This window comes from Spermophilus citellus (genome assembly GCF_964194105.1).
Source record: "Spermophilus citellus genome assembly, chromosome: 4".
NCBI classification, from domain to species: Eukaryota; Metazoa; Chordata; class Mammalia; order Rodentia; family Sciuridae; genus Spermophilus; species Spermophilus citellus.
Window position 1 is genome coordinate 112,031,271 of NC_138185.1, and position 12,391 is coordinate 112,043,661.

General features: G+C 39.4%; 1 protein-coding gene across 1 annotated transcript in view; it reads right to left on the reverse strand.

Annotated features, from left to right (window-relative positions):
* KIF23 (kinesin family member 23) overlaps positions 1-9,135 on the reverse strand; it is a 28,569-nt gene extending 19,434 nt beyond the window's left edge. The window contains exons 1-3 of the mRNA XM_081292771.1: positions 8,538-9,135; positions 5,830-5,899; positions 4,353-4,481 (exon numbers count right to left, since the gene is read on the reverse strand). Of these exons, the coding sequence (XP_081148897.1) occupies positions 4,353-4,481; positions 5,830-5,899; positions 8,538-8,548 (210 nt within the window). The 5' untranslated portion in view covers positions 8,549-9,135. The remainder of the gene's footprint in view (positions 1-4,352; positions 4,482-5,829; positions 5,900-8,537) is intronic.
* Positions 9,136-12,391: the final 3,256 nt, after the last annotated feature.

A 12,391-nucleotide genomic window follows, 5' to 3' on the forward strand; every position in this document is an offset into this window, starting at 1 on the left:
ATTAATCTGTACAATTACTATGGGTTAGTAACTACAATTTAGAAAAAAAACTAGCAAATATTTTCAGCCCCAACTACTGAAGAGAATGCAGAAAAGTCTTAAGTCCACCAATGTTTCATAGACTAAGACCTACTTTGTTTTAATTAAGTGACAAAGAAGAACAAAAGGTGTTGTCATGATTCATAGTCATTGATGTGTGAAAATCTTCAAGTCATTTTTCCCATTTTCCATTTTTTCTTTATAAAGATGTCCTTAGGGAAATGAATACCAATTGTTTTTTTACATACAGCATTTTAAAACCAGAAATAAAACAATAAATATAATCTCACCTCTGAGTTCTTATGCAAAATAAGTTTTAAAAGACATCACAATTGCTCTTGCAGGTTTCCTAAATTTATTATAATTTTTCCTTCATGAATTTCAGAAAGCTATTTATTTGCTGTAAATAACTTAGTAGTTGGTGAATATTCACTAGAACTTATTATGGATTACAGACTTTGCCAAATGTCTTTCCCTGTTTCACAGTTTTGACCTTAAATTCAACCTGCTTAGTTATCAATATTATGTTCCTTTGCACTTTTTATTTTTTTAAATACTTATTTTTTAGTTGTAGCTGGACACAATACCTTCTAAATGGTGCTGAGGATCAATCCCAGGGCCTCACACGTGCTAAGCAAGCACTCTACCACTGAGCCACAACCGCAGCCCCGCCTTTGCACTTTTTAAATTAGAAGTTTTGTTCGACAAAAGGAAACGTGGACAAATTACTATTCAAATATATAAGAACAATAATAGTAACTGAAAATACATTCCAGGCACAGTTAAAGTAGTAAGTCATTTTGTTCTTAAACCTCAGATGTAGGTATAGCCATCCCTCAATATCAGTGAAAGATTGGTTCCAGACCCCCCAGACACCAAACTCTGAGGTCCATTTATATAAAATGGCATAGCAGTTGCATAAAACAAACACACATCCTCCCATACACTTTAGCTCATCTCTGGGTTATGGTAATACATAATACTATGATAATGCTATGTCAAGAGTGACACTATATTGATTAAGGACGGATGACAAGAAAGAAAGTCTGCCCATTTCAATAGAGATGCATTTTATTTTCCTAAACATTTTCAATCCATGGCTAGTTGAATTCATTGATATAGGACCACAGATCCAGGGCCAACCGCTAAATCTTATAAATGAAAAATCAGATCAAGTAACTTGTCAAAGACCACACACCTAACTCAGCTAGGCTAACTCCTGGGGAAATTTTCATTCTATTCACAAAAAGAACAACAAATCTTGGAATGGGAAGGATACACACAGGACAGTGCTGGGGGGGTCAGACAGATGTCTTCCAATTCTCAGGAACAATACCCTCCCTTTAAAGTAAAGCAAACTGAGGCCCAAAGAAGGAACATGCACAAGCCCCTAGACCACTGGAGACAAATCCATTTCCACTACAATGCTTTAAAAAAAATTTTTTTTAAGTTGTTGATAGACCTTAATTTATTTATATGTGGTTGTGAAGCTCAAACCCAGTGCCTCACGTGTGCCCCGCAAGAACTCTACCAACTGAGCCGCAACCCCAGCCCCACAATGCTCTTTTAATTACAAAATGCTGCCATCTGTCATGAGGCAGTAACAATTTTTAATCCTCACCACACTTTTTTTATACATATTTGAAATCTTTATTTATACTTTCTTGAAATACAGAAAGCCAGTGTTCAACTCTATTACATCCTCAAAGACCTACTGTTCCAAAAGCCTTCCCAGATCATTCATTCATGCTTAATCCAAATTTATTGAATGTCTGACAGACAGGACACATAAAATGTACACCCCCTGATGTTTACATGATATAGTAGAAGAAAGAGACAATGAAAAAGTACAGTTGTACACCTCATAATAATATCTCAATGGCAGGTCAGTTAAGACAGTGTCCCTCTAAGATTATAAAGGAGCTGAAAAATTCCTGTTGCCCAGTGAGATATAATGAAGTACCGTGCATTATTCACATGGTCTGTGATGATGCCAGTGTAAATAAACCTGTTTAGATCTATGTAGATACACAAATACTGACCATTGTTACAATTGCCTACAGCATTCAGTACAGAAACAGGCTATACAAGTTTGTAACCCAAGAGCAACAGGCTGCACCAGGCAGCCTAGGAATATTTAGTAGGCTATCCCAGCTAGATTTGTGTAAGTACACTCTATGATGTTCACATAACAATGAAGTAGCCTAATAATGCATTTCTCAGAATGTATCCTCATTTTTAAGCAACACATGACTAAATAAGCAGATGTGGTAAGTGCTATTTCTGAAAAGACAGTATGAACACACAAAGGAGATGATATTTAAGCTGAAACCTAGGATGAGGAGTCGTCCATGCTGAGATCCAAGGAAAAGAGGCCCAGGATAAGAACAAGAACTTTTCTGTATTTCTGTATCAGGCAGATTCTAGTTTATCCAAGAAACTAAAAAGATTAGATTAATACTAAAAGATGAGGGTGGAGAGACAAAGGCAAACTAAGCAGGATTTTGCCCATTTAAAGACTGTATTCCTTGAAAGTTATGAATAAGGGAATTATAAGATTTCATTTATGCCTTAAAAGATAATTCTGACTGCTCTATGGAAATAGATTAAAGCAAGAATTCAAACAGAAGCAGAGAGTCCAGTTAGGCTTCAGCAGACTTATAAATGCTACTCAAAGCATGGTCAGCAAATAAACCAGTGCCTGCCTAAGAACTTTCTGTTACCAGTCTACTTAAACATTAGAAACTTTTCCAGCCATAGAGCTGCCTGTGTTCAATGGGTTAATTTCACTGAATAAACCATAGAGAAGTTCTCTGTCATCTCACTCACATGGTTAGTTCTATCTGGCATAAGTTGCATGCACTAAAGCATCCACTGCTGTGTATCAAAAGTTAAAAAAAAAAAAAAAAAAAGAAGGAAAAAAAATCACTACTCCTTTACTACAATTTGGGAAACAATGGTATTAACAATTAATAACCAGGCTGAGAATAAGGTAGTAGAAATAGAGACAGATATGGCAGTTTCAAGATATACTTTGGAGGAGAACTAATAGGATCTACTAATGACCTTAATATGAGCAGAGCCAATGAAAAGTAGGCTGCAGGTTTCTGGCCTTAGTAACTAGACAATGATGGTGTCATCACTTGAGAAAATAAGAGAAAGTGACTGAAGTGAATCAAGAGTACCCTTTAGACAGGTAAAAACTTAAGATGCTTAAATGACATCCAGCAGAGACAGAAAGTAAGTGGATGAATGCCCAAGTTTAGAGCTAGAGAAAGCTTTAGGCTAAAGATAAAAATTCCAGAGCTCTTACCATAAAATCAACATTTAAAGTCATGGGGAACTTATATGCGAAATACAGCCCTGGACATAGCCTAATTCAGAATTTAGAGTAGGAAAAGGAGGAGAAGCCAACAAAGGGTGGTCAAGCGCATAAGGAGAATTGGAGGAGAAGGGTATCACTGAGAGACTAAAATGAGGGAGGACAAAGAGGTGAGCATCAATTTTAATAGCAAAGAGGTCATGTGTAGTCATCTAAAGAGCAATGTCACTGCAGCAATATGCACACACACACACACACACACACACACACACACAAAATGTATAGCTGATAGAAAATAGGAGACCATCTGGATCAAGCCTCCTCCTGCTGAACTCCCATGCCCCCAGCTTTAGCTCAACTGGCCTTGCTACCTTGCCATATGAGGGTTACTTGTCTACCACTTGTCCTAATTAAGCTGTAAAGTCCAAAAAAGCAAGGATTGCCTTAACAACCCATTTTAAAAAATCTCCTTCTACCCTCAAGCCACTAGCTTAAAGCAACATTTGTGAAACTGAACTAGTTCAATATTTTTGAGTTTACTCAATATTTTACTAAATATAAAAATACTGCACGAGAGATTGATACAAATACACAATGCTAATCATTAAACATTACTTTAATCTCTACCCACGAAATAGTATATGTAAAACTGCCTAATAATCATTCTACATTAAACTACCCCAATATATCTAGTATAACAAATCCTCTGAAAGTAATCCTCTAACTTCAGGATATCAAAACTGTCTATACTTTCTAGAAACCAAAAATACTGTAGGGAATTGGGAGTGTAGTTCAGTAGTAGAGTGCTTGCCTAGCATGCATGAGGCCCTAGGTTCCATCCCCAACACACACACACACACACACACACACACACACACACACACATACACACACACACAAAGTGGGATCACATAGGAACTTCATTAAATTTAAAAATGGAAAAGTCATTCAGGAAATAACATTTCAAGTAAAAACAATTTGGTTGTTTCACCTCCTTATAGTCTCCATTTCTGTTAAGTCTGTAACCCTCAGGAGTGTGAAGCTGCACAGTTGTATTGTTGATCACTTCTATGCAGCACTCTTGATCAGGAAAGCTCAGTGGGCGCACCCTACAGTATACCTGCAAAAAGAAAGCACTTAAAAGAAGTCTTACTTTTTTTCCTAATTTTTTCATTTAAGTTTCCCATACATTCATTCACCAACATTTGGTCTCTCAATTAAGAGATCTATATAAATTTAAGAGCCACAAAAAGCAAAATCAAGCCAAAATTTATCAAATGCAAACATATATAATAAATATCAGAAAAGATTTAAGATACACATGAAATCAAAATAAACTTGGAGCTTGGTGCAGCGGTGCATGCCTGTAATTCCGGTGGCTCAGGAGGCTGAGGCAAAAAAAAAAAAAAAAAAAAAAAAGGCAGCCTCAGCAACTTACTGAGGCCCTACAAGACCCTATCTCAAAAAAAAAAAAAAAAAAAAAAAAAAAAAGTGTGGGGCTGGGGATGAGGCTCAGTGGTTGAGTGTGCCTCTGAGTTCGATCTTCAGTACCAAGTAAATAAACTTCGATAACAAAAATACTAAATATGCAGCTTCTCTTCACCATTATATCATGTACAAATGATAAAGCTAAACTAATAATAATATAAAAATCTCTCACAGGAGCAGTGGTGGACACCTGTAATCATAGTTAATTGAGAGACTGAGGAAAGAAGGATTTAAATTCAAGAACAGCCTAGACAATTTAGTGAGATTCTTAAAAAAAAAAAAAAAAAAGCAGCAGCAAACTAGGAATGTAGCTCAGGGGAACAAGCTACTGAAGTGCATGCTAGCACTTGCCCAACAAGCTTGAAACCTTAGCTTCATTCCCTGGTATCACAAACAACAACAAATAACTAAATGGCAAGTAGACAAGTAAAAGCTGTTAGAATTCTTCAGAATAGGGTGTCAATTAAAACTCTGCCAAATTAATCTAACACTTAACAAACAGTTAAAAAAAGAAAAAAGGAGCAGGGTGGGGAGGGAGAGAAGGTGTTTGAAGAAAATCCGTGTGTAAAGCACCTAGTGCCTTTGGCTCAGACCTAGAGACCCACTCCAGTGGCAGGGAGGTGGGATTTTAAAATGCCTCAGAGCAAACCAACCCTCTTTTATTTGCTGTTGCATTTTAAAAGCAAGTTCCTAAACTTGAAACCAGTGAAGTACTTGCAATTATGAGGAGGCATTAAGCTATTTTTTACAAAAGTCTTTATGAAACTTGGAATCTGGGGCTCTCCTTGGAAAGTGTGGCATCAATTACTGCAGGCTGGTGGGGGAGGATATGTTTCTGAGCAGAAAGTAGCATGCTAAAGACTATCTGTTCTTTGACTTCACTGCCATATCTCTTCTTCCTTGTTTTCCAAATTATATATATATAAAACAGAAAAGAACTGAAGAAATAATACACAAACAAATCTACAGAAAGACCTTACCCCAACTGGGTCTTTAAAGTTTGTTTGGGATCCTTTTTTCACCAGAGGTTTCCTAGGTGTCTTAGCTCTCCTGTACACAAATAAAAAACATTTCAGTTCAACATAAAAAAGCAATAAACAAACAAACAAAAACTTCACATATAATTCATACAGAGACAAAGTTCCTTCAGCTTATTTATTCCTTACAGTGCCAAAATACTACAACCCAAATAACATTAATAATCATCATAAATTGCTCTAGTAGAAGAGTATTTGTAGCATACATAACCTAAAAGCAATTAAAGTTTGGTTCAGAACACGTTTTTGGTACTAAATGTACCTATTTTTCATTCTATATTTTAAATAACTTATAGATTTTCTTGACCAACAATTTTACAAAGGCACTACAAATTTGAAACATCTACAAATTACTGACCACACTTATCTTTAAGGATATTTATATGTGTGCATAAGCACACACAGTGTCAACAATCATTATCAAGGCAGATTGACAATCTACTAAAATAAGTTGATAAATAATAAAAATACAGGTATAAGAATCCATTCTTTCATCAATATTTTTATCAATACTGCTTTCAAGGAACAAAATGCTCAAAATTATTACCCTCAATCTGAAAACAAAATGTGGTCCCAAACTGACAATGTCTTGCTCTCAATGTCTTCCTCAATAGAAAAAGATAATGTGATTTATTTCCCTATCGTATCACATTTTTACCTTCATGTTTATCTAGAAACTAGAAAAATGTTTAACAGTGAAATATTGGCCTTGACTGTACATTAGTAAATATTTTTCTCAAAACATTCTCAGATGAAACAGAAACACATTAGAGTTCTAAATGCATAATACTGTGTCAGGTTTATGTACTAACATGTCTTTTTTTTAATATAAAGATTTTGACTTGGTTAAAATCAAGAATCAATAAATGGATGGACTCAAACTAAAAAATTTCTTCTCAGCAAAAGAAACAATCTGTGAAGTGAATAGAGAGCCTACATCTTGGGAGCAAATCTTTACCCCTCACACATCAGATAGAGCACTAATCACTAGGGTATATAAAGAATTCAAAAAGCTAAGCACAAAAAAATAAATAACCCAATCAATAAATGGTCCAAGGACCCCTGAAAAGACACTTCTTAGAAGATGATGTACAATCAGTCAACAAATACATGAAAAAATGTTCATCATCATTAGCAATTACAGAAATGCAAATCAAAACCACTCTTAAGATTTCATCTACTCCAGTCAGAATGGCAGCTATTATGAAGACAAAAACAATAAGTTTGGGCGAGGATGTGGGGAAAAAGGTACACTCATACACTGCTGGTGGGACTGCAAATTGGTGTAGCCAATATGGAAAGCAGTATGGAGATTTCTTAGAAAATTGGGAATGGAACCACCATTTGATCCAGCTATCCCTCTCCTTGGTCTATACCCAAAGGACAGCATATTACAGGGACACATCAATGTTTATAGCAGCACAAATCTCAATAGCTAAACTGTGGAACCAACCTGGATGCTTTTCAGTAAATGAATGGATAAAAAAAAATGTGGCAAATATACATAATGGAATATTACTCAGCAATAAAAGAGAATAAAATTATGGCATTTGCAGGTAAATGGACGAAGTTAGAGAAGATAATGCTAAGTTAGCCAATCCCCCAAAAACAAATGTCAAATGTTTTCTTTGAAATAAGGAGGCTGACTCATAGTGGACTAGAGAGCAGGAGCATGTGAGTAATAGAGGAACTCTAGATAGGGCAGAGGGGTTGGAGGGGAGGAGACCTGGGGTTATTAATGATGGTGGAATGTGATGATCATTATCCAAAGTGCAGGTATGAAGACACGAATTGGTGTGAATATACTGTGTATACAAACAGATATGAAAAATCCTGCTCTGTATGTGTAATAAGAATTGTAATGCAATCTGCTGTCATATATAAATTAAAAAAAATATTTTGACTTAGGCTTCTTTTTAAAACAAGCTGCCTTTTGCAAACAACTAGCGAAATGGTAAGCGCTTGAAAAGTCAGCGCTCTTCTTTACAAAAAGTACTTCCTTAACCAGTAATGATGCTAAGCTTAAAATTGGTCACCGACTTGTAAGGAATGTGGGCGTGGGCGTTTGTGGATGGGGGCGGGGTTGCCTGCGGACAAAGATAAGGAGAAGTAACTGTTCTGTGAGAAGTGAAGGGCTTGACCTTAGGGCCACCTCACAGGGCTAAGGAAAGCAAGCAATGCTCAAGGATGTCAGAGCAGTCCGGGACTGAAACCACCTGACCCACAAGCGCCAGCATACCACACTCCGCTGCACACGCTCGACGACCCCAGACAGCACTAACTCCACAAAGTGCACTGTGGGAGCGGGGATAGCCAGGGAGGAAGAAGGGATCCTTAAGAAGGCATGGCGTGGGGGACGGTGCCGGGGCCCAGAGGATGACAACCCTGTCAGCAGGAGACAGGGTGACGACAGAAATCCCAAACTTCGGGCCGACCTTCCCTAGCAGCGGGTTGCCAGGGTGGAGGTGGACACCGGGCGCCGACTGAAGTCGGGTCTCAGAGCCCGGGCCCGCCAGAGCGGCCCAACGCGGAGACTCCCACGTAGAGGCCGCGGCAGGACGCCGGGCTGGATGCAGGAAAGAAGCCAAGGGAGTCCCCAACCCGCGGCCGAGGCCCCCTCCGCCGAGAGCTCTCTCGGGTCCCGTACTCACGCTGGCTTCATGGCAGCAGGTTTCGTGCTGCCCAAACGCGTGCGCGGGACACCAGGCTCTATCTGACCGGGGGACGAAGACTGCAGGGCGCTGGGCCACGCCGCGGGGAGCTGTACTTCGCCTCTCAGGCGCTGCGCTCCTGAAAGCCCGGCGGCGCCGCTGCAAGCCCAGGTGAGCTCCCGCCCGGCGCATTTCAAACGGACCAATCAGCGCCCACTCACGAGAAAGGGGCGGAGCCTCACAGGAAGTGAAAGTTTTGCCGGAAGTGATGCTCGTCTCCTAGACGACGACGCGGAAAGGGCTAGCCGGGTGTGAGTGGTCGAGCTGGAAGGAGCTGTGAGTCCTGAAACCCAAGCCCTTCCGTTTTCCGATGAGAAAACTGAGGTTTCCTTTCGGACATCACAAGAAGCTCTGTGGAAGCACTGTCGTCCTGATCCAGGAGTATTCTGTTATTGGACTGTGCCCTGCTCCAAGACTCGGGCTGTCTCTCAGGCTTCCATGCCAGTACATTGTCTTGGCTTTTCTCTTAGCCACCTTTCCTGGGTTTCCCTCTATGGTTCCTCCAGCCCTTTCCTATATATAAATCACTTTCTCAAATTCCTTTTTTCCCGCTTTCTTTCCCTTTTTAGGATGCCCACCCAAGTCCAGAGCAGGAACAAGTTGGAAGTTGGGGTGGTGGACTGAGGAATGTGCCCTCCAGTGAACTAGGCAGAGCCAGCCCAGAATCAAATGTTTTTGTGTTTGTTTTGTGGTGCTGGGGATGGAACCCAGGGCTTCATGCAAGCACTCCACCACTGAACCACATCCCCAGGCCCAGGTTATCAAATAGTTGATTTGTGCTTGATTCTGGGCATACAAAACTGAATAAAATTTGGCCCTTGAGGAGCAACCACCAGAACTTACTCTTGTCTTAACATGGACTAATTCTATCTCACTTCAACCTTCACCCCTAAGCTGATGACTATCAAACATCCATCTACATCTGTGCTCTTAGGAATTCTAGCCCCTTCTCAGATTCCTACAGAACCAGCACTGGTAAGTACAGTCATGATTTAATATCCTTGGCTTATATTATTGGACATTAGGCTGGTTCCAATATTTGCTATTACAAACATAGCTTCAGAGAATAACTTGGAAACACATCCTTTTATACAATACAAGTAAATACGTACAATAAATTCCTAGACACAGAATTCTGAATGATGTTAGGAGACTGTTCTCCTACCAGGCCTTGCTGTTGCCATCTTCCAAACCAGTTTTCATTCCATCCCACTCACTTCTGTAAGTTGCAGACGTGATCAAGTTGTTCCCCTGCGTGACATCCACAGTGATTCCCCATTGCCCCAGACCCTCAGGGGCCCTGAGGCTCCTCCTTTCCAGGAACATCACTCATCCCTACCCCATGTATCCCTCCAGCCACAAGGAACTGCAGTGTCCTCACTGTGGGCCCTGGGCCCACACTCCATTCTCTCTGCTGTCACTCTCCTCCCTCCTTTCCTCTGACAACACCACATCTTCAGCAGTTTCCTGTAGATCTTCCAACTACCCTACTCACTGCACCTGTTGTTTCTGCAGTTCACATCCTAATTTTATTCTGACTTCTACCAAAAGTACCCCCACAACCTCACTAGATGGCATCATTGTATGCCTAGTGCCTAGCAGTGGTAGGTACTGCACTCAGGTTTTGAAGGGATGAATTTCATAGAACATTCCAGTGGAGGACACAGTCACATTTTACCACCTCCAGGGCTTTTCTTCCAGACAGGTCTCCCTCCCTAGCTCCTATCCTTATTAAAGCTCTTGGTTTATTAATTTTCTTTAAAATACCAATTCATTATATCATTTCTGTATTCCAAAATGGCCAAAGGCTCCCCAGAGCCAGCAAAAGATTTGCATTTCACTCTCAAATTAGAGATCTAGACCAGGGATGAGGGCATGAGAGTGGAAGTAGAAGAATTGGGAGGCTTCTTTTTAAAGTAAAATTCACCCCTTTTAGTTGTATTGTTCTATGTATTTGACAAATATATACCATCCTATAACCATATACCACCACAATCAATTGTATATTTCTTTCTTTTTTGGGAGCGGGATTGAACTCAGGGGCATTCTACCACTGAACCACATCCCCAGCCCTATTTTGTATTTTTATTTAGAGACAGAGTCTCACTGAGTTGTTTAGTGCCTTGCTTTTGCTGAGGCTGGTTTTGCACTTGCAGTTCTCCTGTCTTAGCCTCCCCAGCTGCTGGGATTACAGGCATGCACCTCTGCCCCTGACTTCAATTGTATATTTCTATCCCACCAAAAAATTCACTTGCACTGCTCCTTTGTAATCTTCTCTTACTTCCAGATCTTGGCAACTGCTTTACTGATTCCCTTCACTATAGTTTGTTTTTTCCAAAGTATCTCTTCTTTCACTCAGCATAAGGTTTTTGAGATTCATTCCTGTGTTGCATGTCTCAGTAATTTATTCCCCTGAGTAGTATTCCATTGTAGGAATGATTGACAATTCATCCGATCACTAGTTGATGTGCATTCAGGTTATTCCACATTTTTTTATCATTATGAATGAAACCAATATATAATTACCTATATAAAGGTATTATGTAGACATGATTTTATTTCTCTTGGGTAAGATTGTGGGGCTTGTGATAAGTCTAACTATATAAAAAACTGCCAAACTTGTTGAAGGGTCTTAGACAAATCACTGAAAAAGAGCTGACACCATCTTCATCCTAGAATGAAACCTATATTAATGCAAAGGTGGGATAAGGAAAGTCCAGCTGGTAGAACCTAATAAACACCAATGAGGAGAAACTGCTGGAGCAGAGAGTGTTTGAGGGAAACTGGTAAAATGGAGACAGCACTGTCCTGGGGACTGGGACACATTCAACAAACTTGTGCTTCACTGTTTGTCCAACAGCCTTGGAAACATTGTCTCCTGTTCCAGGCTATGGAATTTTTCTCCCTAAGCCATCTTCACAACCAGTGATTAGATGTTTATGTTTTACATACTCAAAAGTAACCACTTAATAAAATCATTAGGTTGGGAGGGAATGTAAAATTCAAACAAAAACAAACAAATGTTCTGAACCATATTTCAAATTAATCATATACACAGAAAAGGGGAAATAACTACCCCCAAATAATTTAGACTATTTAGACTATATGCCCTCAGGCTCAAGACAAAAGGAATTTGAAATATATATTGAATTTTAATTAGTAGGCTTCTTAGGGCATAGACATGGGTTAGAAATTCTGAAACAATATTCAGTACATTCTAGGATCGAGGAAATAATATATTGCAACTAAAGGGTTTGGGTTTCTCAACTGTTGAATTAACAATATCAAAAAGTGGAAGAGACCTCTGGAAAATCTTCTGTTATCTTGCAACACTTTTCTAAGTCTGAAATTATGTGTGTTGGAGGAAGAGTGGCTATATCAGTGCTTCTTAACTGCCTTATCTTAAAATCACCTGGGGCTTTTACTGAAACATTCCAAACTCTAGGACCCCTTCCTTGGATATTATGTGTCAGTATGTTCAGACCTTGCTATGCATTTTACAACACAGAAAATTTTAGACAGGCTGAACTGAATGATCTTTGAGTTTCTTTTATGTTCTACAGAAAGCAAAAGGTTGAGCCAGTAGTAGAAACCAGTTGCTTGACATGAAGACAACAGAAGTGACAATTGTCTTGCCCTAGATACATTATTACTGAGTTGAAGCATTCCATTCAGTACAAAGAGCCATAGGAAGCCCCTTTGGCAACCTCTCAGGAAGAAAATTCAGAGAAATTTCAGAATTCTTCAAGACTCAGGTCATCCAAATGTCTTCCGGAGTTAAACATTTCAGAAAC